We start from the raw sequence: 26,777 nt of genomic DNA, 5'->3' as shown, positions 1-26,777 counted from the left end.
CGGTCCCTGGCCCTCCCCACCAACTGAGGGTCTGCAAGAGGTCCTGGCCCCAGCTCCTCATCGGACCCAAAGTCGTGAAGCAGCACAAGCAGTCTGAGGTTACCCCCCACCCGCCACCCCAGAGCAGGGACATGAGGCCTCCCCACTGCTCCAAGGGAAGGCGGCTTCTTCTCACACGTCAGTCAGGGAGAATTTTCCCTCCAGGGGTGGAAGCGGGCTCCCAAGCGAGGTGGGCCACCCAGAGCAGGAGGCCAGCCCCACGGCGGCCCCGGCACCACAGCCATGGACATGGAGGGCCTCACCTCCACAATGCTGCGCAGGTCCTGCACATACATCCGCTCCGTCTCCACGATCTCCCGCACCACGCGGCCCAGGTAACTGAGCTTGTGAGCTGGGGCTGCCGGGGCCCGTCCACCAAATGGGGACAGCGGCCCCCTCCCGCTCAGCCAGCCGCTGGAGCTGGTGTTGCCGTTGGGGGGATGCCGGCCGCGCGGGGAGCCCGCCCCGTTCTCGGCCGACGCCTCAGAGCCACTGGGCTCCTCCATGGCCCCACGGCTGTCACGGGAGGAGCCCGATGAGGACGTGCTCGAGGTCAGGCTCACTGGTCGCTCCTGGCTGCCATCCTGGCAGAGGGAGGCAGAGACGGGCATCCTGGCATCGCTGCCTGGTGAGGGCACTCCAGGGAGGTTCTGGGCAGAACAGACAAAGAATTAGATCTCAGAATCATCACAGAAACAGAAAGTAAAACGGTGGCTACTGGGGGAGGAGGGAATGGGGAGTTTGTATTTAACAGGTACAGAGTTTCCATTTTGCAAGATAAGAGAAGTCCTGGACGATGGTAGTGATAGGGGAGCAACGATGTGAATGTACGTAATACCACGAACCACCATACACTTAAAAATGGTTAAGGGGCCCCTGGGTGGCTCAGTGGGTTAAGCCTCTGCCTTCAGCTCGGGTCATGATCTCAGGGTCCTGGGATCGAGCCCCACATCGGGCTCTCTGTTCAGCAGGGAGACTGCTTCTCCCTCTCTCTCTGCCTGACTCTCTGCCTACTTGTGATCTCTCTCTGTCAAATAAATAAATAAAATCTTAAAAAAAAAAAAATGGTTAAGGGGCCCCTGGGTGGCTCAGTGGGTTAGAGCCTCTGCTTTCGGCTGGGGTCATGATCCCAGGGTCCTGGGATTAAGCCCCACGTCGGGCTCTCTGCTCAGCGGGGAGCCTGCTTCTTCCTCTCTCTGCCTGCCTCTGCCTACTTGTGATCTCTGTCTGTCAAATAAATGAAAAAACCTTAAAAAAATGGTTAAAACTGAAATTTTATGTTTGTGTATTTCACCACAGTTTTTTTTTTTAAAGATTTTATTTATTTATTTGACAGACAGAGATCACAAGTAGGCAGAGAGGCAGGCAGAGAGAGAGGGGCGGAAGCAGGCTCCCTGCTGAGCAGAGAGCCCGATGTGGGGCTCGATCCCAGGACCCTGGGATCATGCCCTGAGCTGAAGGCAGAGGTTTAACCCACTGAGCCACCCAGGCGCCCCTCACCACAGTTTTAAACACAACAGCTGTGAATGTTGAGAAAGTCCCTTCCGTTGGACTCCACAAGTGTGCACAAGGATGTCCAAGTTACATCCCTTCCTGACTCCAACAGCTCTGGCATTCTCAGGAAGAAAGGGTGTCCGCATCCAAGGACAATAAAGGGCTCAGAAACCCGAGCCCCAGGAGAACAGAGAGGACGTCTCCACCAGAGCAGCCATCAGGGTGCCTTCGGAAGAAACCCGAAGCCCAGCCCCGCTGCTCTGGCAAAGCAGTCAGCCTCTCAGAACCTACACTGGGGCCATGTCCCCAGGGATGCAGTGACCTGCCACAGTGACGGGTCTCAGTGTGGTGCCCGGCACGGGGCAAGGGCTCCATAAACCATCGAGACAGTGATGATAACAACTGTCAAAAAGCACTTCCCAAGGGCTCACTTGTTGGGGCCTGTGCTGGGGTCACCAGCAGGGACAGCAGAAGACTTTGCTCCTAGGATCTAGGATGACACACGTGCCAGAGAGTAAAATTCTCCTCAGGATTATGCCATCTCTGGGGGCACCAGCAGCTGCACCACAAACAGAAACCTTCTAGATACTGACAGGGGAGACAGAGGAGAGTCTAAAGGCTCCAGACCCCCAGCACCTGGTACAGGCCCTGACTCACCCCAGCTCCCAGGGCACAGGAAATGCCCCAAGGTTGAGCCACTGATGAGTTTCTCTAAACTCCCTTTAGCACAGTGAGGTCAGGTAGCACAGGAGGCAGGAAACTGCTCCCAGGTAAGGCAAACACAGACTCAGGTGGACTTTGGTCCCTGAGCAGATGGGGCTGCTCACAGGGAGGCCACCTAGAAAACCCTGCAGCAGTAAGTCTGGGAGGGGCTAAGGCCTCAGGAAAGGACAGGAACACTGGACCCCAACCCCAGAAGACCATGCTCACAACACCACTTTCCAGAATGTTTATCTCACTGCTGTTTGCACAAGGAACAGACTTCCAGAGTATCACCCTCACTTGCACTGCCCCAAAGCCTTCCACCCCTAGTTCTAGGGCTCAGAAATTGCTAGACCACAGGCTAGAGCTACAAGAAGGATCTAGGTGCCATCACTCCGGGAATCTTGAATTTCCCCCTGCTTTTCTGTGCCTCTGCCCAAACCTGGAACCAGTGCCCTGGCTGTGCCAGCACCCCTGGGCCCTGGGCCCTGCCTTTTGCAAATATTCTCTCTGCCTATTACTCCCAAGTCCCCATGCACCACACCCCCCACTCCATCTATCCCAAGCCATACTCGCCCCCAACCCCTGTCACTTATGCCCAATCCTTAGGTTTTAGATTAGAAGCCAGCCTCCTTCTAGAAACCTCCCCAGAAAACAAACCTGGACGCCCCCTTCTACATACTCTTACAGCACCCCAGGATTACCCCCACCACTCCCTGTGTGACTGTGACTAGTTTGAGATCCCCTGCCCTAGACTGTAAGTGACCTAGGCTCAGGGGCCGTAGCGGTGACCTGGCAAATGGACAATGGCAAACAAACTGGCACCTCTACTGAGCTCAAGTCAAGAGGCTAGCAGGACCAGCTAGCTGCCACTGCACCCTGCCACTGCAGCTCTGTGTGTGGCCACAGTGACCTACAGGAGCCTCTCCAGTTGCAGAGAAGGACACAAGGGGCAGCACTAAAGCCAATCCCGCCTTCTCCCTCCCTTCCAGGTGCAACAAAGGAGAATTAACAGGCTCATCTTGGTGAAACCCTGAGCATCTCAGACCAGAGCCCCTTAAGGAAATGCAGCACTGTTGCTGTTCCCTCCCTGCTCAAAAGAGCCTTTAAAATTAACCAGCTGGGCCCTTCTACAGAACCAGCCTACAGCTTAAAGCTCTGTCATTTCAGCACAAAGAATGACAAAGATCCAAACTCCACCCAAGTCCTTAACCCCCAGGGCCATGGGACTCTGGAGTCCTTCAAAGCCTGCTGCAGTCATCCCTCCCAACCCCCCACCGGCTGGCTGTCCCATCCCCCCAGCACCCCCCCCCCCACAGCTGTCAGTCGCAGCTGGAACAATGGGGCAGAAACTTAAGACCTAAGACCTTTCCCAGATCAAACCTGGGGTCAGTCAGCCCCTATGGGGATGCTAAGTCCCAGATGGATTTCACAGCTGGCCAAGTCAGTTTTAAAAAACCCCTCACCACTCCCCCCACACTCTCAGGGGGGCCTTCTGAGGGTCACTCTTCAGGGACCCCCATTGCCCTATGAATCCTGAAACAAAACGAGAGCATCTCTTCTCCTTGGAGAAATCTCCTCTGGTGGAATGCAGCCGTCTCCCTGCAAAGCAAGCTCACGTCGTCAAAGGAGCACCCATGCCAGCAGCAACTCCCATGCCCAGAAGCAGACCCCTCTGTGCCCAGCAGTCCCCACCTCCATGCCCAGCAGCCCCCTGCAGCTGAAACGAAGCATACCAGCCGAGTGCTGCAGGGTTCTAACTGCCATGACACAGCAAGTCACTTTCATCTCCTAGCAGCTCTATGAACTCAGTACTATCACCACCCCATTTTACAGATACAGAAACCTGAGGCCACAAAAGCAGCATGTGGTAGAGCCTGGATGTGTACTTGGGTGCACAGGCCCCAGTGTTCCCGCTCCCCTGCCTGCTGTCTCCCTAACCGATTTCACACAAGCCAGGACCAGAGGCAAACGATTAGTCACAGGCCTGGATGCTATGGCCTTGCCTCAGCCTAAGCCATAGGGGACTTATTAAGTTTTCAAAGATCACAGCTTTTAACATGATACTTCATTTTACCCTATGACGGCTGTGGAGACAGTAAAGGAATGAAAGTAAAGATTCCTTATAGCCATTTCTAGACCTGCTACTCTGTGACATCTGGCAATTTACCCTCCTGCTGGAACAACATGGTAAAATACAGATTCCAGGTCAAAGGATCGCAGGTCATGGAAAAGGGAAAAAGCATGAGGTCACTGAGGTCACCAGGACCGGACTATAATTCCCTGCATGAGACAAGCTCTGCAGGGATCAGGAGACCCAGGACCACAAGGCTCTCTAGGACAAGAGAATTCCTGGAAAAGAATGCAAAGACTCAAAAAGGGAGGATGACAAGCATGTGGAGCAAGGAGAGCAAACAAGGCAGAATCGGGGGGGGGGGGGGGGTTCCTGTTAGCAGAGCCATCACACTCAATCTGAGTGCATTCTGGTCCTAAAAGCCTGAGCCCAGCCATTACTATGCGTGTAGTTCAGACTCCCAGAGAGACAGCACCTGCACCTGCCCACATGCCCAAGCCAGAGGCAACCTTTCCTTCCTCTCCACTGAGTATCACCCCAAACTGCAAGGTTCACCTCAAAGCCACGATTGGAACTCGGGTCTTCAGACTCATCCAGAAGACACAGTCTGGCTGGGGAAGTGGGAGCCTAAAGGAGACAGGCAGAGAGCGGCCAAACCCTCAAGCCAGATGCCCACGCCTTCCTCCTCCTACCGCACCCAGTCTCCAGTTTCCCGAAGTCTCCCCCAGCCATGACCTCTTCCATCTCTCAAAATGAGTCAGTCCAATCATCAGTCAGTGAATCAGTCTTCTAGAAAACTTGGTATCTCCAGTCCCAAACCTGTGATGGTCCCCCAAGCCCTCCTTTTTGATGGACCCAAGAAGTAGCTCAGATAAACATGGGGGGGGGGGCGGGCAGGAGAGGAAGGATTCTTTTTTTTTTTTTTTTTTTTTAACTCTATATATGAACACAATCCGCACCCTTCCTCTGCCCACACCTCCCCAGGTTATCGGCCTTCCCTTCTGAGTACCTTCCCCGAATGTCCCCAGGCAGAGAGGCAGGCTGCAGCATGCCCCTTGGATTCCCAGCACAGATGACAAGGGTCAAGTCCCACATCCTTCTCCTCCTCATGAGGCCTCAGCACCATGCCCCAACCTAACCTTCTGCTTCTAACAGACAAAAAATGACAAAACCCATCATTAGCCCTCATGTTCTGTCCTCAGGCCTCTGGTCACTGAGGCAAAAGGATCCTGCTCCCCAACCCCCAACTTGAGAAAAAATGGTCCTGGGGTGCCTGGGTGACTCTGTTGGTTAAGTGGCCAACTCCTGATCTCAGCTTAGGTCTTGATCTCAGGGTCGTGAGTTCAAGCCCCAAGTGGGCTCCATGCCCAGTGTGGAGCCTACCAAAAAAAAAAAAAAAAAGGAAGGGAAGGGAAGGAACAAAGAAAGAAAAGATGGTCCTACGGGGCACTCACCTGGAACCCTCCGGAGAACCTCTCCTTTTCTGGCCCTGGGGAATCCCCAGGACTCAGCAACATTCCCTTCTGGTCCTCCTTCCCTGGCCAGCGGGCTGCTGAGGAGAAGGCAGGTGAAGGAGGGGGGCACTCGCTGGACAACCCTCTGTGTGGGCCAACTCTGTAGACGCCCCAGAAAACAGGTTGCTTCAGAGAGGCTGGCTCCAGGTGTGGAGGAGGCTGATGTCATCCTTTCACCTTCCGCCCCTCACCCCCACCCGAGCAGCGGAAGCCTGACACACCTGTCCTAGAGGCAGGCAGGGAAAGAGCAGGGGGCTCTCCCAGAGGCAACTAACTGCTCCAATACCCGTCAGCCCTGCACACCTCCCCAGGGGCTCCTTTCATCTCTCAACTGCACCTCCTACCCAGTCCAAAGGCTCTCCAAACCTGGCCAGCCAGTCGCCTTGGACCTTCCCCAGAAGGATGGCCCCCGAGTTCCCTGTTAGGATGTCCACAGAGAGGGTACCAGAAGGAAGCAACAGGAGAGCTACAGCCTCTTCAGACAAGCACGGCAGGAGCAAGGGGAACAGCTGCAGAGATCTCACACCGGGGCGCAGAGTTCACTCAGCTGTGCTGTCACCCACAGCCCAGCACCGCCCCATGCCTGGCTCTTGCCTGGCTCTTCCTGCGGCTCCCCCTCCACCACAGGTGGGGGGAGGGGGGGGACCACCTTTCACCACAGCCCCAGGGGCTCTCGGTGGGACAGGAGGACCCCTGAGAGGGTCTGGCTCACTGTCCCTTGCCGGAGCAGCTTCCTCACTCGGGCCCCTCCCACCCTCCCCCGGAGACTCAGGGGCTCTAAGCACCCTAAGGCAGGACAAGGGAAGGCTCCCTGGGGAGTGACTGTGTTCGATATGTTCCATGTGAGCAACATGACTGTCACAGAGGCAGTGTCATCAGGGTTTCTGGGCCACAAACCCAGGCCAGCTGGCTCAAAGTCATTTCCCCTCACGAATTTATATTCCCTTGTGAATTCCTTTTCCCACCACCCCAGAACAGCAGGGGCCACCAAGCGTGGCTGGGTCTTTGAAGCAGGACTTCAGCTGTTGGGAAGGAAAGGGATTGTGGCTGCCAATGGAGCCTTCCCACCTGAATTCTGGGAGGAAGTCTGGGCCTACAGACTAAAGTCCAGAAAACTTCCTCAGCCTGGCCGTGGAAGGGAAGGAAAGGCCCTGGCATCTCGTCTCAGTGGGAGGACCACCCACCCACACCTCACTAACCCCACCGCCTCCTAGCCCCGAAATTTTCTCATGGGGTTTCTCAGAGCTGGGATGTGTCCCAGATCGTCTCTCCCTACACAAATTCGGTCAGATAACCTCCTTCAGAAAGGCCTCCTCAACCACTTCTGGAGCATCCAACACACATACTACTGTAGACTTCACCCCCTCCAACCCTCCCCCAAAGAATAAGCACACCTTAATCGTCCCTGGATATAAAGATCCTATGGCTGTTGTTTTATATGACAAAAGAGACTGTGCAGATGTGATCAAGTCAAGGATCTTGGGATGGGGAGACTACCCCTAGGTTCCCTGGGTGAGCCTGATGCAATCCCAAGGGTCCTTACAAGAGGGATACAGGAGTCAGAAGTTCATGTAACAACAAAAGCAGAGGGACAGAAAGAGGCTGCAGCTTTGCAGATAGAGGAAAGGGACCATCAGCAAAGGATCTGGACGGCTTCCGAAGGCTGGGAAGGGAGAGGAAACAAATCCTGGAGCCTCCAGAAGGAACAGAGCCACGTGGATCCAGATTCAGTTCTGACTTCCAGAACTATAAGACAGCAAATATATGTTGTTTCAAGCCACGAAGCTTGTGGGGTTTGTTACAGCAGCCAGAGGACACTAATACACACTTCTCTTAACTCTAGTGACCCTGAGTACCACTTCAAGTGCTGGTCCTTGGAGTTTCATATGTGCATGCTTTTCTTCCGGACTAGACAGTGAGAGTCAGTGGGGCTGGGCCTGCGCTCCTGTGCCCTTCCTTCACCCCTGCCCCCGAGAGCAACATACACAGAGGTGCTCAATAAACACCTGCAGAAGGTCTGCAGGACTGTGCAGCAGCACCTTTCACTGGTCCCACGGTCTGGTGAAAGAGAAACAGTGGTCAAAACCAAGGGCTGGGCCAGATCCTCCCAGACTAACGCGTTTCCACATTAGTCACTACCAGGAGGTTTCCAGTCTGCCAAGAGGTACCCAGGAACAGGGACTGCTCATTCACCCTAGCAATCCTGTCCTACTTGGCCCCGGACAAGGGACTAGAGCAGAGGCATAACTGCCTTGCTGTCAAGCCACATACCAAGTGACCAGCCACAAAAAACTGAGAGGAAGGGAAAAGTGGTCAAGGAATCCACTTTGGAATTTATAGAAGAGACTATAAGGGCCCCCAACAAATAGCCCAGGAAAAGCTGTCTACCGGCATGTTTCATATGCATACATACTAAAGGCCAATGAGAGCAATTACTATCGCTTACAGCCATGGTAAGTCAATAGAAATAACACAATGTCCCCAGAAGATGGAGCAGCTAAAGCCAGGGCTAGAAATCACAGACAAATTCGGTGTTCCTGGAGGCCCCACCTCTCTCACCACTACACAAAAAGGCCCTGGGACCTCCACTCCTTACCAGCAAACTTCAGGAACCTCTCCCTGCAAATCAGCCATCTTGTCCCTGTGGTGGGGCCAGGGCAGGAGCTGCTGGTTTTGGGGCCTCTCAGCTGGAGTGGGGGCGGGGAGGAAACTCGAGCCAACGCCTTCAACAGTTGCAGCATTTACTGTTGCATCACGTTCAAAGGCCCTGGAGAATCTCGGCAGGAAGCAAGTGGGAACAGAGGGGTCCCACCAGGACCCTCTAAGTCCCTAGCAGAGGAGGAGAGAGAAGCACACACACGTGAGCCCAGGAGTCTGCAAAGCAGAGGTTATGCACACTAAACGGTTCCACAGCCAGGCAGATCTGGTCTAAAACCCAAGGACTCCACCTGACTGGCCCTGTGTGGCCTTGGGCAAGCCACCTCACCTCCCGGAGCTTCAAGTTCCTCATCTGCGAAATGAGAACAAAAGCACCCACCTGACTGGTCCCCAAAACGGAGAGGATGCGACCCAAGATCTGCCACACAGTAAAGCCACCCTAAGTGGCAGAATGACAATGACGGAGAAGTTATTATTTGCTCCACAAGCACTGGGACAAGTGCCTTTTTTTTTTTTCTGATTTGTGCCTATAATTTTTACCCACATCTCATATGAAGAATAAAGATAAAAGTTCAACTTGGTGAACTAGCATGACCTAATCCTCCCCCACCAAGCCATCCAACATGTACAATCCCAACGCTGACTCGAACCATGATCTTACACGGGAAAATATCAAGCAATTCAGCTGGAAAGGCAGAGTCTGGTATCCATGGCCAACAGAAGGGCAAAGCAGAAGATGAAGTCTGAGTGAGTCAGAGCCCTTTGTTGCAGCAGGCAGGCCACATTCCTCAGGACTCCATAGGGAAAGACAACGTGTCCTGCTAGGAGCTGAAGAGGAACAGAAAGACAGAGGACAACAGGGGCAAGCAGGAACAGAACGACAGGAAATGGAAGGTGGCAAAGGCACAAATAAGTGACCAGTGACAACCATCCTCGACACTGGCCCTTGTGTTTTAAAGAAAAAACAAAATCCAGCTGCAAAGTGGATATGTGAAGAACCAGGATATAAGACAAAAACTCAAGGTACTGGGAAAAGCCTTGCTGCTCACCCATTTCCTGAATCACAGGGAATATCAAAGAAGGCAGGGAGCGGCACAAATGACAAAGTGAGCATGAGTGAGCCCTGGGACTCCAGGCAGCGCTGCCCCAACCCCGCCCCAGCTCTGCTGTTCAGCAGCGGGGGGGATGAAGGAGCGAGGCAGTGAGCCGTCTGCGCCACAGCAGACGAGCGCACCCACCCTCTCGTGTAGGGAGAACAGTCCCTGCCCTGCCTAGGCCGTGAGCTGCAGAATTCACTGGACAAGTATTTTCAAGCACTCACTTTGCACAAAGACCCTCTGGCAGCCTTGTGGGAGATAGAGATGAATCACACACAGAGCTCGCACTCTTGAAGGTTGATCCTCTCTCTAGAGAAGCAAGACAAGTGCCCCAATAACAAAAGGAGTAGAGAGTGGAGTCGTGGGCAGTCTGGGGGTTCAAGGCTGCCTCCAGTTTGGCAATTCGTTCCACGCTTCTGAGCATGATGCTAGGCCCTGGGGATAATGAAATGAGTAAGACATTGTCCCTGTCTTTGAGGAACCGAATTCTAGAAGGAAAAAGAGCCCTATAAACAAATTCTCCACCAGGCAATGCCTTCAGTACTGTACAGAGGTAAAAATACAGGAACTGTGCTGGCAGAAGAGGGAATAGCTGGTACTACCTGGGGCATCTGGGCAGCTTTAAAGGAGGTGAGGCCTCAGCTGAGCCTTGAATGATGAATAAGCTTATATTTGCCAAGTGATGAAGAAATGGGAGGGTCCCAGGGGCAAAGGCAGCAGCATGGGAGAGTTCAGTCCTAAAAGGCCCAGGACCTCCCAAGGACCCAGGGTAGCTGGCAGCAAGAGGCCAGCCTGGAAGGCATCGGACAGACTAGAGAACGCACGGGCGGTAGTTCTGTGGGAAGGACACGCCAGAGCCACACCTGGAAGAACAACTACCAACCACGGAGACTCTCGGACTGAGAGCTGAGGTGTGAGAATGGGCCCCAGGAAAGCACAAACCACACATGGCTTTGGCACCAGGTGTCTGTAGAGCCAAAGAAGTGTTCGGGAAGAATCCAGAGGCCCAAGAAGGTGCTCACTGTTCAGAGAGAGCATCAGGGAGGAGAAAGAGAGAATGACAAGACCTATGCCAACCCTTGTGCAGCGGCAGGGGGAGCAACGAGGATCCAAGAAAAGGTGAAGAAACAAAGCTCCGTGTAAATCACATGCTTCTGAAAGCAGGAAGAGAACACCGACTGTAGAAAACTGAGATCTGGGGGCTTCGCTGGAAGAAAATGTCCCACTCGGATTCCAGGCCAAAGGCTAGGGGTTGGTCAGAATACATCTCACCACCTGAGGGTTTCCTCCTTTCCCCCAAATTCTCACTTTCCCTCCCCAAGCAAATCAGAATTAGGGGACAAGGCTGCCAACAAGGCGGCAACACAATTTCTCCCAAACACAATTTCCTCTCTAATTCCAAGCATGACCATCTAGACCCAGAAAAGTGCATTCGTTCACGTGAGCAACCCCCTTTTGTGAACTGCTGCCATCCGTCAAACCACCCTGGCCTGCCCCACTTCTTGGGCATTACCCCAAAAGTGCACTGATGAACCCCCACCCCAATATTTTCCCCAGATGCTGATCTCGGGCCTGGTGCCTGATCCAGAGAGGTCAGACAGACTTCACAGACTTCCGCAAGTGTCGACTCTCAAAGGCACCAGCCCTTCACATAGCAAGGTCCCATACACTTCCCCTCACAGAACCCTCTCCCAGAGCCCAAGGCAGCCCCTTCTCCTCTCCGCCCCACAGCACCTGCCTCTACCCCCCAGGGCCCTCACCTTCCCCTCTAAGGGGCCTCAACCAAGGAGGCCCAAAAAACTCATCCAACCAGTTCCCAGGCGTGAGGAAAGGAGATTTGTCCCTCAGCTGAGAAGTTAGGAGGCCAGAACACAGTCTGAAGGGGTGGCTGTCACCAAACCCCAGGTTCTCGGGTGAGGGGATGCACATCGTGTGGAGCAGCACAGCCCAGGCAGCCCGCTCCCGCTCCTGGAAAAGCAAGGCCTTGCTTCAAGGTAAAAAAAAACCCAGCCAAGACAGGGCAGCAACCTGGCCCCCACTCTCCCCGCTCCTGTGGCCCTGAGCTCCGGAAGTGGTGGTGGTGGGCACAGTCCCTGCCCAGCAGTGTCCATCTGGGATGAAACAGGGTCGGGAGAACTTCCTTTCACTTGCTGTCCTGCCACCACTTGATTTTATCCAAACTAACCACCCTCTGTGGATTCTGGGAAAAAGAAACTTCAGGAAGAAAGTTGGAGATTAACTCTGCTTTTCCCAGCGTGTATGCGCTTTGGTGCTGGGTCCCTCCAACAGCAGCCCCTTCTCTAAACCACCCAACGCTGCATGTTCAGAAATCAGAAGGGCCTCCGAAACCCCAGCAGATTTGCCCGCAGTCTTCTCTAAAAAGGAACACAGGATTGTCTCACTCTTGCTTAGCCACAACTGACCAATCCACTAGAAGAAACCAGGGCAAGAGAGGAGGAAAAACAACAACAGGTCTCCTATACCTGCATCCATGGGGTTCCTCAGTTTCTGAACCCCCAAGGGAGAAACCTACCTTTTGCCCCCAAACCTGTGGCTGGCCAGGTTTCACGGGGGAGTTTATAAAGGCCCGGAGGCCCAGAGCTCAGAGTCCTCATCAGGCCCCCTTGTACTCCCCAGCCTGGCCTCGGCAGGGTACCTACCGCTTTCCTCAAAAGGGCTCCCATTGGAGCACAGAGCACCGGGAGGGCCACCTGGGGCCTGGCAGCCGAGCAGTTAACAGGCTTGGGGCAAGCAGCAAGCTGCCACCAACAGCCTCAGGAATTAAAGTGCCCGCCGCCTCCTGCAAAACCTCTTCAATAAATGTCCTATTCAGAACCACTTCCGCGTGTGGGTCCTACTTGCTGCATTTCTTTCATTCCTGATTCCTGGGAGGACTCTGACGGAGGAAATGAGGCTTCTCTCCCTCATTCAGCAGATCCCCCTGAGCGAGGACCCCCATCACATCTGGCAGGTAAGCACTGCCCCACTGAGGACATGCAAATCTCTGAGCCATTAAACACAAGGGGACACTGACTGCAGGAAGTCAAACCCCGAAGACACTTGAACAAAGCCAGATCATTCACCAGCACAACAATACTCCATTTATGTGGCTCCTCCCCCACCCCAGGTCCTCAAAGCTGAAGGATATTAACCCTTGTCCTTACAAGAGCGAGGAGCCGAGGGCAGGGGCAGGTGGGCAGCAGGCAGTTCACAGATCAGGAAACAGAGGTACCAGTGGCTCCCAAAATGCCAGCCTAGAATCCCAACTAGCATGTCATCAGGCTGCACCAGGCCCTGTGCTCAACACAGTCCCTACGGAATCTCCTTCCAACAACCCCAAGGTCCAGAGCTATGTGCTCACTTACCCAAGGGCCAACAGGGATGTAGGAGGGACAGCCAGGGTTTCCTGGAATTCCAGGGCCTTAAAAGAGGCAGATGGCACTCCCTTAGCCCACTTTGTACCAACGCCCTCGGGCACTTTAAGTTTTACAAATAACACTTTGCTCAGAACAAGTTCTCCCACTGTGGGGCAATCTAAGAGGGCAAAATGGAGACACCTGGGAATTTATAACTCCCTTTTAGAAGCTTCTAGAAGGAATGGCTTATGTGCCCATTGAGGGTGGCCCAACGACTGGTGCACAGGCTGCCTCTCTCCACCCTGTCACTGCGAGGGATACTCATCCTCACAGCAGCTCCATGACAGGCAAGTCCCTAAAGAGTCTTCTGTGAATGCTCTCTCTTCTTAACTCAGTTACAGCCTCCTATAGCTAAGAACCAGATCTTGTTGTACCTTTTTGCCTCCATGTCTTCTGATACTCAAATGCCTATTGCTGACTTGGGGAGCTGTGCAAACACAGAAAAAGGCCAAAATAAAGCACACGGGGTGGATGGTATTTTCTGAGCTCTTATGGGACAAAAAGACAACCCCAGTGGAGGCCCAGAAAAAGGTTTGGGAACAGCCAAGCTGTTCACCTCTTCTTGACTGCCTGGTCAGACCCAGCCCATCTGAGGGCTGTAGAATTGAGGCTGAGATGACTTCCATCTGCAAGCAGGATTACTCAAACCCCTAACATTTACTGGCAGTATAAGCCACGTGCCCAGTCGTAGGAACACAGCAATAGCTAAGACAAACCCTTGCATCAGGAGCTTACCTTCCAGGGGGGGAAGGACATAAAAAAGGTAGACAAATGACTAAGATATTTCTGGATAGCGATAAGTGTCATAAAGAAGATAAAGCAGAGAAAAGAGTAGGGCTTTCTCTCTAATAAATAAAAATAAAATCTTTTAAAAAATGATGGAGGGGCGCCTGGTGGCTCAGTGGGTTAAGCCTCTGCCTTCAGCTCAGGTCATGATCTTGAGGTCCTGGGATGGAGTCCTGCTCCCTGCTCAGCGGGACTGTTTATCCCTCGCCCTCTGATCGTCCCCTTGCTCGGATGCACTCCCCAGCTCTCTCAAAAATATAAAAATAAATGTTTAAAAAAAAAAAAAAAAGGAACAAGTTGGGGGATGGGGTGTTATTTGGTCAAGAGGTCCAGGAAGACTCTGAGGAAGTAACTCTTTTTTTAATTTTTTTATTAACATATAATGTATTATTAGCCCCAGGGGTAGAGGTCTGTGAATTGCCAGGTTTACACACTTCACAGCACTCACCATAGCACATACCCTCCCCAATGTCCATAATGTCCATACCCTCCCCACCACCCTCTCCTGACCCCCCCTCCCCCCAGCAACCCTCAGTTTGTTTTGTGAGATTAAGAGTCTCTTATGGTTTATCTCCCTCCCGATCCCATCTTGTTTCATTTATTCTTTTCCTACCCCCCTAACCACCCCCCCACGTTGCCTCTCAACTTTGAGGAAGTAACTCTTGAGCAGAGTCCTGTTTAAGAAGCAGGCAGACATGCAAAGTTCTGGAAGAGCCTTCCAACAATCCTTTCCTCTACTCTGCCTCAGCCACCCACCCACCCCTTTTATGTCCTAGATCTCATCATCACCAGTAAGTGCAGATTTCCAAAACACCTTACTTTTAAGCATCCCACTCTTTGCAACCACTGAAGAGGAGCTGAGTATAAACATTAATAACCATACAACAAAATAAGCCAACACAAGGGAGTAAAAAGATGGAACAAGCTGTTACTCCAAGAGCTAAAAAAAAAAAAAAAATCTGGGCACCCGAGTGGCTGAGACAGTGGAGCACATGACTTGGTTCCAGCTCAGGTCATGACCTCATGGGTCGTGGGATCAAGCCTCTGTAGAGCTCTATGTTCAATAGGGAGTCTGCTTGAAGATCCTCTCCCTCTGCCCCTCCTCCTGTCTCTCTCAAACAAATAAATCTTAAAATAAAGAAATAAATAAATTTCCCAATAAAGAAAAGCCCAGGACTAGATAGCCCCATTGGTGAATTCTACCAAATACTTAAAGGAATTAATACCAATCCTTTACAAACTCTTCCAAAAACAGAAGAGGAAGGAACACTTCCCAACTTATTCTATGGGGCCGTATTACCCTGCAATCAAGACCAGACAAGATATCACAAGAAAAAAGTACAGTCTAAAATCCCTAATAAAGATGCAAAGAATCCCCAGCAAAATACTAACAAATAGAAACCAGTAATACATAAAAAGGAATATACACTATGACCATATGGATTTATCCCAGAAATACAAGACTGGATTAACATCCAAACATCAATTAACAGAATTCAAGACATTAATAAAGTACAAAACCACCTGATAATCTCAGTAGACCCAGAAGAAACATTTGACAAAATCTGATACCTTTCCACAATAAAAACATTTCGACAAACTAGGAAGAGAAGGGAACATTCCAATCCTTATAAAGAGGATCTACAAAAAACCTGCAGGAGGTCCCTGGGTGGCTCAGTCATTAAGCATCTGCCTTGCGCTCAGGTCATGATCCCGGCATCCTGCGAAGTAGCCCCGCATTGGGCACCCTGCTCCCTGCTCGGCGGGAAGCATGCTTCTCCCTCTCCCACTAGCCCCGCTTGTATTCCCTTTCTTTCTCCCTCTCTGTCAAATAAATAAAATCTTAAAACAAAAACAAAAACAAAAACAAAAAAACTAAGTATTTCATACTTTTTTTTTTTTTTTTTTTGGTACTTCATACTTAATGGAGAAAGGCTGAATGCCTTTCCCCTAAGATCAGGAGCAAAACAAGGATGTCTCCTCATGCCATTTCTATTCAACACTGTACTACAGTTCTAGCCAGGGCAATTAAGCAAGAAAAAAACATAAAAGACATTCAGATTGAAAAGGAAGAAGCAAAACTATCTCTATTCACAGATGACATAATCTTATATACAGAAAACCCTAGGAATTCACTATAAAACCACTCGTCCTAATGAAAGAGTTCAGCAACATGGCAGGATACAAGATCAACACAAAAATCAGTTTTATTCCTACCCACTGGCAGTGAACAATCCAAAAATGAAATTAACAAAGAAAACAATACCATTTATAAGAGCAGCAAAAAGCATAAAATACTTTGGAATACATTTAACAAGAGCAGTGTGAGACTTCTATACTGGAAACCACAAAACACTGTTGAAAGAATTAAAGATTTTAATCAACGGAACAAAATTTCATGTTCTCATCCATCAGAACACTTAACATCGTTAAACTAGCAGTATTCACCAAATCAATCTACCAGCTAACACCATCTCTGTGAAAATCTCAGCCAGGTTTTTTTTTTTACAGAAACTGACAAGCTGATCCTAAAATTTCTGTGGAAAAGCAAGAGACCCAGAATAAACAAAACAATCTTGCAAAAGACCAAAGTTGGAAAACTCACAGTTCCTGATTTCAAAACTAACTAGGAAGCTGTACTTCGTAAGACCGTGTTGTGCTGGCATAAAGGCAGACATCTAGATTAACAGAACAGAATTGAGAGTACAGAAATAAAACCTCACATTTACAGCCAACTGATTTTCATCAAAGGTACCAAGATGATTCAACAGGGAAAGATCAGACTTTCAAGAAATGGTACTAGGACAACTGGATATTCACATGCAAAAGAATGAATGTGGACGTCTAGGTCACACCATATGCAAAAATCAAGGCAAAATGTATCATGGACCTAAAGGTGAGATCTAAAACTATAAAACTCTTCCAAGAAAACCTAGGAGTAAATCTTGGTGAATCTGAGTGAGCAATAGCTTCTTTTAAAATCACACGGACCGAAACAAGTAGATAGACTATATCAAAATTAAAAACCAGTGTTACGAAGGGCACTATCAAGAAAGTAAAAAAGTGAAAAGACAAATCAAAAATGGGAGAAAGTAGCTATAAATCATATATCCGACAACACACTTACAGCCAGAATATCTGAGGAACTTTTACAACAACAACAATAATAATAAAACTCAATTTTAAAAATGGGCAAAGATTTGAATAGGGGTGCCTGGGTGGCTCAGTGGGTTAAACCTCTGTCTTCGGCTCAAGTCATGATCCCAGGGTCCTGGGATCGAGCCCCTCATTGGGCTCCTTGCTAGGCAGGGAGTCAGCTTCTCCCTCTCCCTATGCTGCTCCCTCTGCTGTGCTTAGTCTCTCAAATCAACAAATAAAATCTGTAAAAAAAAAAAAAAAAAAAAAAGAGTCCATACAAAAAGCTGTACATAACCATTCACAGAAGCATTATTTGTAATAGCCAAAATGTGGAAACAGCTCAAATGCCCATCAACTGATGAAAGATAAACAAGGGGCACGGGGGTGGCTCGGGGGTTAAAGCCTCTGCCTTCTGCTCGGGTCATGATCCCAGGGTCCTGGGATCGAGCCCCGCATCGGGCTCTCTGCTCAGCAGTGAGCCTGCTTCCTCCTCTCTCTGACTGCCTCTCTGCAGTTTATCCATACGATGGATTATTGGGCAATAAAGAAAAAGGAGGGTCTGATTACATTCCACAACATGCATGACTCGAAAACACCATAAGGGAAAGAAGTCATAATAAACTACGTATTTATGAACTCATTTATGTGAAATATCCAGAAGAAGCAAATGCACAGAGAGAAAGTAGATGTGTGGTTGCATGGGGATGGGAGATGGGAAGAACAGGAAATGACTGCTAAGGGGCATAGGGTTTCTTTTGGGGAATATAAAAATGTTTTAGGATCAGTTCGTGGTAATGGCTGCAGGACTCTGTGAATATACTAAAAACCACTAAACACTTTACATGGATGAATTTTAAGATACATGAAATATATCTCAAAGATATAAATCAATCAAATCTGAAAAGTAGTAAGTCAGTGGGAAAAGTATAGACTATTCAATAACTGATCCTAGAAAATCTGGCTATTCCTCTGGAAAAAACCTTACAGGGGTGGGTGGTTCTCCACTTTGGCTAGACATAAAAGTCACCTGGAGCATTTCATAACCTAGCCTGGGTCCCACCCCGAGATAATTTTTATTTTATTGGTCTGATCGGAGGTGAGACTCAGACATCAGTCCTTTCTTTCTTACAGCTCTTTGTAAAACTTTAGTGTGGAGCCAGAGTTGAGATCCAGTTTCATATAAAGAAAATACACTGCAGGTGGAATTTAAAAAGTAACCATGAGAAGCGAAACTTAAATTTAAAAGAAAATATTTTAATATATTTATAAAATCACAATAGGAAAAGATTCCTTGAACAAGAGACAGAAAGTACAAAGAAAAGATAGGTAAATCTGACATTAAAATTAAAACTTCCTTATTAAAAAAATGACATTCATTAATAGTTATGATAACCTACAGTGCTATAATGAATATACCCTACCAAAGAGCAGTTATTCAACATATATAATTCCTATAAATCAAAAAAAAAGGCAATAGCAATTACAGTTTTTTTTTTTTTTTTTAATTTGAGAGAGAACGAGTGCACGCCAGAAGGAGCACTCACAGACAAAAGAGCCCAAGAGCAGGGAGGGGGAGAGGGAGAGATTCTCAACCAAACTCCTTGTGGCCAGATGCAGGCCAATCTCACAAACACTGAGATCATGACAGGAGCCAAAATCAAGTCAGACGTTTAACATACTGAGCTGCCCAGGCATCCCAAGGCAATGGCAACTGATACGCTGGGTAAAGTACACCAGAATCTATAGCATGTGGGGGCAGGGGAACTGGGGGACTGCAGAGCACACGTGGGAAACTTTTCACTCTGTTCTCTTTTGGAGTTTGAATCATGTAGATGTATTACTCACTTAAAAACAAAAAAAAAATTTTAATGTAAAGGGCAAAGACAGAATAACATGACTGGCCAAAAAAACAAGAGAAGTGCTCACCCCTACCTGTAATCCAAGTGTTAATTTTAAAAACCCTTACTTTAAATAATTTTTAAATACCATTTCATACCTACCAGACTTAAAGACACAGTCCAAAAGTTAGTGAAACAGGAGTTCTCATATTTCTGGTGAGAACGTAACTTAGCTCCAAACCATTCTGGTACACTGTTTCACAGTGTCTTGAAAAGCACAACTTATTGCCAACACACAGGGCAAAGACTGGTGCCCAGATGTTCAACGTGGTATTATTTACAGTGGTGCAAAAATGGACGTCCATCAGTAAGGGAACTGTGATAAAATTATACAATACGTGCCACACAACAGTTAAATGAATGAGATTTAAACACATCAACATGGATAAATCTAGATAACAATGTTGAAATAAAAAATCCAAGATCAAGAAAACCACACTGAACGTGATGCTATTTATAGTCAAAATAAAAACAACCCAATACCATACATTACTTATAGACAACAGTAAAAAGTATAAAAACATGCAAAGGTATAATAAACAATATATTTAGGAGAATGTCTCTTCTGGGGAGGGAGGCCAGAGAAAGGTTTCCCCAAGAAAAAGGAAGCTTCCGTTGCACGCATAACATTCTATCTCGATGGTAAATGAGAGAGGCAAATATGATACCATGACCATTTGCTGGGACTGGATAGTGGGAACAGGGAGTCAGGCCGGGGTACCTAGGCAGGGGCGGATCCCAGGCTCCCGGAGACTGACCCAACAACCAGCACCAAGACTGCACACCAAAGCACTCTACGGCAGCATCCCGGACCAGAACAAAGGAACAAAGCTCCTGATGCAAAGAGGCCTGTGATGTCTGAAACTGCAGCTCCTCCCTGTTATTTTCTGGCCTCCGAAAGTGCTGTGCAGCACCCAGGGAAATGCTTAAAATGCAAATGGACTGAAAGCATTCCTGTTTCTCCTAAGGCAAGTGCCCCTGGGTGGGGCCATAACACAGTAAACCGCCCTGGCTGGATGCCCGTGGAGACTGCTGTCCAAAAAGCCACATTTTTAAGAGAGTTTTGAACCAGGCTTCAGTAAAGCTGAGTGCCTGTACCCGGGGGTCATTCAAAAGTTCAAATCTCATTCCTGCCAAGTCTTGGCGAGGGATCCTGGACCGATTTCCAACCTCGGGTGGACTACGCTTCCTTATCTGTGGTTGGGGGTGACACCACTTATTTTGCCTTGTTGAGAGGAACAGTGATACTAGTATCTGAGTATCAGCATTTTTTAAACTTTTCATCAATCTGGTTGGGAATCTTTTAAAAAACACAGTAAGGGCTTCCTTGCATGCCTTCCTCAACAGTCAAGGGAGCATAATTTAACCTTTTCTGGATGACTCAAGGTCACAATTACAGCAAAGCATCAATTATGAAAATGATGACCCCCTCCCCCCCAGGGCCCAGGGCCCAGGTGTGCCAGGCCATTCCTCCTAAATGAGAGACCCTGGCTTCCGCCAGCACTGGCCCTCCCTGCTATTCTGACCTCTGTCCACTCTCACTGCCGACTTTCCACAACTCGGGGGTCATTTTTCCTCTCTCTGCTCACCTCTTCACTCTTTCCTTTGCTGCTTCCTTTCAGCTGCTGGCTCAGAAAGAGGATGGCATAACGTACATATAAAAGTTAAAGAGTCTGAGGGAGCTGGGCTGAATAATAATGTAGGAATCTGGCTGCTCTGAGGCTCACTGGCTAGATGCAGGTAAGCGAGGCTGCAGAGAGGACAGGTCCTAAAGAGCATAAGAGGTGACCCCCACTACTGTCTTCAATGGCATAATATGGGACCTAGTATGGGACGAACTATCCTCAAAACTGTAAGTACACCCTCCTGTCTGCAGGACAGCAGAGCCCACAGCGCACCTGGCAGGACTGGACCTAGTGATCCCAGCAGCCTTGCCCTCCTCCAGGGTGCAGAAATCCAGAGCTGCCTGCCCCTCTACCATAGCAGCCCACCACGGGTTAACTTTCATAACTCTCCTAGGCGTCTTTAGACAGGAATAGAACATTTGTGAAGACTGAAGATTTCTTGAATTCCTAAGGTTTTACCACACAGTAGGGTTTCACTTATACGAAAAATATTTATTGGTAGGGGCGCCTGGGTGGCTCAGTCAGTTGAGTATCTGCCTTCAGCTCAGGTCATGATCTTGGGGTCATGGGATCAAGTTCCATGTTGGGCTCCCTGCTCAGTGGGGAGCCTGCTTTTCCCTCTCCCCTCCCCACCCCCACTCATGTTCTCTCTTTCTCTCTCTCTAATAAATAAACAAATCTTAAAAAAAAATATTTACCAGAATCCTACTATGCAGCAAGCACTGGGGATGTAGCATCGTGCGGGACAGAAAGAGGCTGCATGAATACTGGTTCCCTTTTCCTGCCAACAAACACTTGCCAACTATTGCTCCAGAACCTCCAATGTATACACACAAACACACACGGACACGCACAGTCCTGCAGCCGGGACAGTAGAAGATAATGTGTTTTTAAGAGCTTCTGGGGCTTGTAGGACCCATCTCTCCTCTTGAGATCCTGTTACCACAGTAAGAACTAGACCTCACTCCTCTCGTACCTCTCCCTGCATTCTCAGCCAGACCCCAGCAATAATCAGCAACTTCAAGGACTCTCAGACTGGGTTTTCCAAAGACTGCATGGACAGCCACCACTGAGCCCGACAGAACCTTTGTGCAGGTCCTGTGTCCAGCCCCACAATCTGCTCAGCAGGAAAGAAGTTTAAGGCCCTTACAAATCCATTCCCTCAGCTTAAAACAGAGAGCCCTCCCCAAAGGCCTGTAAGAGAACTGTAAAAAGCCTGGCTCTCCCCTTGCCTACGTTCCCAAATGGCCACAGCCCACCGGGAGGGGCCTAACCCTCACCACTGCCTTCTCTCCCCCTACCCCCCAACCAGCTCCCACAGAACGAAAGCCAGAGCCAAGGAGACCACCGAGCCCAGATCACTGTCAGGCCGGGACCTCAGCACAAGCTGCTCACAGCCTTTTTGATTACACTTCATACAGCTCTCTGTGCCACAGGAACAAAGATGAAGCCAGCACAGTTCCTGCCCTCAGACAGCTTCCAATCAAAATAATGAGCACACAGCGGGGGCCCAGTTAACCAGGACCAGCCATCATTCCCCCCAGCTAACTCCCAGGGGGACTGCCACGCGTCTCCAGGTGCACCTCCTTCTGATCATGTGGTAGTGGACCCTGCCCAGGTTTCCTCCTCCTCTAACTACGGAAACCCAAAAACAAAAATGCCTGGGGCTGTTCAGGGCCATCTATCTTTGCAACTTCCTCTGAGGCCAGATTATAACTAGCTTTATGCAGTCTCTAGGCACCAGCTGGCAGGCCCAGAAAGTTCCTTTACCACAGGGCCTGCCTGGCTGTCCTGCCTGTGCCACGGGGCCTGCAGGGGGTGTGGTCTGGCTGATGACCACTTCCCTAGGCCTCACCCTCCACAGCCCATCCCTGCTTCCTGAGCCAGGGCAGGGCCCCCAGGAAACCGCTCACCACAGCTTTGACAGCAGTCTTAGAGCCGGCCCCTCCCTTTGAGGGCAGTGGTTCCAGCGGAGAAAAGAGACTCCGCAGACTGGCTGGGTGGACGCAGCGGGAGCTGAGCGGTTAGAGTCCGGGCAGAACCCAAGATAAGGCTCCATCAGAATCCTCCTGCCCCCCATGCAATTTCCCCAGCCCTCCCCTCCCTCTCTCTCATCTCCCCTACCCTTTTCCCTCCCTCTCAGACCATAACTTATCTACAGAAGGCTGGGAGAGGGGCAGATAGCCTTCCCAGCTGTGAGGCTGCCTGGAGAGGCCAGGGACCGTGCTCTGATTCATCAGGTTGGTTAGACGCTGGGGGAATTCCAGAGCAAGGGAAGGCCAGGGCTGCCCCCAGTTCAGCCTGTCCTGGGGAAAGCAGCACACACCTGGGAGCCTGTCATCCTCAGCCCAACCAATGGAAATCTAGGATACAGCAGAAAAGTCTAACAGGAAAGTCTGCACTAACCAGAATTTGTTTTTATCTCCCTCCAATTCCTCACCCCTGCCCAACACTTGAAAGGCAAAAGCCTTTCATCCTAAGTCCTTAGCAATGGCATGAACTATCTCGGGCTACCCCAACCCCGCACAATTTGGTTGGAGAAATAATACGACTATCATTTACTGAACACCTCTGCAGACTTTGCTGAGCGTTTAACACACATTCTCATTGTTCATTCTCACACAATACCATACGTGGTAGGTATGATGACTAACTCCATTTTATACGAGAAAAACACAGGCTCAGAGGAGTTCAGCACCAAGGAGCTAGCAAGCTGCAAAGCCAGAATTCAAACCCAGGTGCACCCAATTCCAAATCCTGCCCCTCAATCCCACAGTGGGTTGCTCTAACTGGGAGTCAAGCAAAGGCGGTAAGAGATGAAGGGAAATTCTTCCCTCAGGCATTATCTCCAATATCCCTTGCTCAGGCGGCTTCCCAGGACACTCCATCCAAAATGCCAACTCACTCCCTCCATGGCAATGCACATCCACCTCCTTCCCTATCACATGTCTCTACTTATCACTGACATTCTTTCTTTTTGTTGTTGTTGTTGTTTTTTTACTGACATGCTTTCTATTTCATTTTCTATCTTGCTCACTGTCAGCCTCCCCCACTATAAGTCAGTTCCCGGTCAATATTTGTATATTTTGTTCACTGCATCTATATTCATATATAGTAGGCGCCAAATAAATGTTGAATGAATGAATACTTAAAAATAGAAGAAGCGTAATTGTAGGAAGAAAAAAAGGGACAATCCAACCATTCAGGGAAAGAAGGAGAGATGAGAAAAGAAAGTGAGAGTGCATGGCCAGGAGCAAGTTAGCAGCCCTAAGAGGAGCCCAACAGGAGGCAATGAGGGTCTGCCAGGTCCCCTGTGGATTCCAGTAGAACCTTCCTGCACAGGAGTGACTTCCAGCTGCCAAGCCTCCAGCCTGAGGGCTTCTGCTGGGGAGGGTGCGCAGGCAGCTCTGGAACAAAGGCCTATGGACACGCAGCTGGCCAGAGCCAACACAGAGCAGAGGGGCCGGGGCCAGAGGGGCTGCCTGGGGTAAGGGGGAGGGAGGCCAATGAGTCGCTGAAGAGAGCCTCAGTGCAGCTGCAAAGGCAACACCCGCCCCCAAAGCCCAGAGTCCCCTCAACCCCAATACAACAGAGAATAACTAGATAGCTCCACAATTAACCCTCCAAAGTCAGCAGCCCAGCGCCCTCCTTCACAAGGTTCTGAGAGGGGGTGGAGGTGAAGGGGCAAGCCACATCTGGAACACAGTCCCTTTTCCCCTCTAGCGCCAGTCATCCCTCAGGCCACGGCCTTTGGCCTCCTCCGGTGTAAACACAGTGACCCTGGGTTAGCTGTGGATTTGGTAAGCCAAATGTTTACTCTGGAGCTGAGATATCGCAGGCCACAGATGTAAACCTCCACCATAGGACCCTGGTATTTACCATCTCCTGTGGCACACAGGGGACATATCCGGTAAACTTTAAAGCTCTCGAGAGCCCCTCTAGCCACAGTGAGCTCTTTATTCTGTATAAGAGTTTATGGAGCACTTTCTACATGTCTGCTTTATTCGATCCTTACCACAACCTCTATAAGGAAGAGAACACAAGTACCCTGCTTTAATCACGTGGAAACTGAGTCTGAAAGATATGTGATTTGCCCAGGTCATGTTGGAGAAAGCAGGGATTAGCCAGAGCATGAAATCTGAGTTCTAGTCCCTGTTTGGCCAACAGGGATCAGGCTCAAATCACCTCACATCTCTGGTCTCTGCTTCCTTCATGTGTAGCGTAGGCTAATGAGAGGCACCTTCCAGCACTAGCCACTCTACCAATCTTTGATGGTATGCAGTAGAGCCAGGATTAAAATTCAAGCAAAATCCTGTGCTGGACTTCCAGGCCAGTGCTCTTTCCACTTTTCTGATAGGCCACATCTAATAAAACAACCCTTAAACCACTCCCTCTGCTTCTAGGACTTGGTTTACCCCATGTTGACTCCCTGCCCTATCCCCAGAGCAAGATACCAGGGAGCCAAGGGGTTGTCCAGCCCCCAGAGAAGGGAACAGGTTCAGCAAAAGCAGCAGGAGCACTTAACATGGCTTTGGAGGAAGAGATGAGGCACCCCGGGATCACAGGAAGGGGTGAATGACAGAAGGGGTACACCTTCCTTTGGTTCTTACTGTCTAGGTTTTCTGCTGGAAGGTTGGAATGAAGTCATTCCTAGCTTAAGTCAATGAGGATTCCACTCCCAGTCCACCAAGGGAGGTGCTGGAAAAGCACTCTCCTTAAAAGAAGCAGGCGATGTCATTACTCTCCCTACTGATTATTTAAGCAAGCTCGATGTGACTGGATTGCATGAAGAGGCAGGTCTAGGGAGACCCTAAGAACCCAGTCTAGGGTTCCATGTAGGACAATGCAGTCTGAGTTGCCTCCCCAGGGGCCCTGGAGAAGACAGCCTCCTCCATCTGCCCACAGTTTAGCAAGTGGCCTAGAGGATAAAACTCTTACCGAGGCCACAAACACCGCGCCTCCCCCCCCCCCCCCCGCCCAGGCCACACCTCTCCAGCCTCCTACCATTACATTTCCCACTCCGTTCTCTTTGTTTTCAAAAGCAGCGCCGAAGAGTAAAAGGAGCTACCTAAAAATATCTTGAAATTTCAAGTTTGCACTTCTCCTCCTAGCTTTCCAAACCAAAGGGCTGAGAATGGGGAGAAAACCAAACAGATTTCAGGAGTGGGAGAGGTCGAGGCCGACAGTGGCAGGCAGTGGTCTCTATGCCTTCGGCTCCCGACATTCCCTTTCTGGTACCCACTCTAACCCTTCCAGGACAGGAGCTGAGATTCTCAAGAACGAGCACTGTGGAGTACCAACCCGGAACAAGCTGCAGGCGCCCGTTGGGCTCCCAGGACCAGAGGCTGAGGTCCTTCCCCAGAAGAGTCCACCCGGCCCAAGTCCCACAGTCCCAGGCTAGGGCCAGCCCTCCCGCGCCCGAGCATGCAGGGGGAGCGGGCGGGCGCAGCCTCGCGGGCTTCCCGGCTTTCAAACGGAGTTTCCCGGAGCCACCTGGCGCGGTCGCTCCTTTTGGTTCCGGGGTGCGGACTACAGGACAGAAAAGGTCTCGGTGTACGAGCCTCCCGCGCTCCGGTCCTCTGCTGGGGGAGAGGGGGAGGTCGCCCTGGAAGGCGCCAACGCAGCCCCGGGCCCTCCTCAGCCGTCCCGAGTCCTCACCCCGCGGGGGGCTGGGGCGAGGGACCGGGAGGGTGGGGGACCTCGGAGGGGCTCTAGGCGCTGCCACTGGCCGAGGGAGAGGGGAGAAGCGAGGGCCACTCACCGCGCGGTCGCCGGCCCGCCGGGTCCCGCACGCTGGGCGCGCGAGGCTGCCCAGGTGCGGCCGCGACGCAGGCGCGAGTTTGAAAGTCGCTCTCCGCAGGGGCCGAGGCTGCCGGCCGCTCCCGCCCACGGTCCGGCCCCTCCGCGGCCGGGGTTGCGGCCAGCTGCTGACGCGGCCCCCCGGGACCCCAGCCCGCGCGCGCCTTCTCAGTGCCGGGCAGGAAGTCGGGGCCGGGCGAGCGGGGCCGGAGCTGCGGAGGGAGGGGAGGGAGGGGAGAGCGGGCGGGAGGGGCGGGCCAGGAATTTTTCCAGTGGGTGGAGACTCGGGCCGGCCGCTGGAATCCAGCAATTGGTGGCTCCGCGGGGACCCGGAGAACCTTCGCGACGCGGCGAGCCGGAGCCCGGGGTGAAGGGGAGCGGGCGCCGCTAATGATTAACGCCCTCGGGTGGGGCGAGCCCGCCGCCCCGACGGTGACCGTCCCGCCCCACGCAAGCCGCTCCCCGGCCGCCTAGATGTTCGCAGATACAAAGACGCACGTGGTGGGGGTCATGCCGGTGTCACAGCCAAACAGCCCC

The 26,777-nt window shown here is 50.8% G+C and overlaps 1 protein-coding gene across 6 annotated transcripts in view; it reads right to left on the bottom strand.

The window, feature by feature from the left end:
- The window catches only part of PLEKHG3 (pleckstrin homology and RhoGEF domain containing G3), a 41,560-nt gene extending 15,136 nt beyond the window's left edge, over positions 1–26,424 (bottom strand). For 2 of the 6 annotated variants that reach the window (XM_080808020.1, XM_080808022.1), the window contains exons 1-3: positions 26,203–26,285; positions 5,764–5,923; positions 303–689 (exon numbers count right to left, since the gene is read on the bottom strand). In XM_080808020.1, coding sequence (XP_080664146.1) covers positions 303–689; positions 5,764–5,826 — 450 coding nt within the window. In that variant the 5' untranslated portion in view covers positions 5,827–5,923; positions 26,203–26,285. Of the gene's footprint in view, positions 1–302; positions 690–5,763; positions 5,924–26,202 lie in introns of all 6 variants that reach the window. The other 4 variants (XM_080808023.1, XM_080808025.1, XM_080808021.1 and 1 more) reach the window with 3 other exon arrangements.
- Between the last annotated feature and the right edge of the window lie 353 nt (positions 26,425–26,777).

The sequence above is a fragment of the Martes martes genome (genome assembly GCF_963455335.1).
Source record: "Martes martes genome assembly, chromosome: 7".
Classification (NCBI taxonomy): Eukaryota; Metazoa; Chordata; class Mammalia; order Carnivora; family Mustelidae; genus Martes; species Martes martes.
This window is presented reverse-complemented; position numbering and strand designations above follow the sequence as displayed.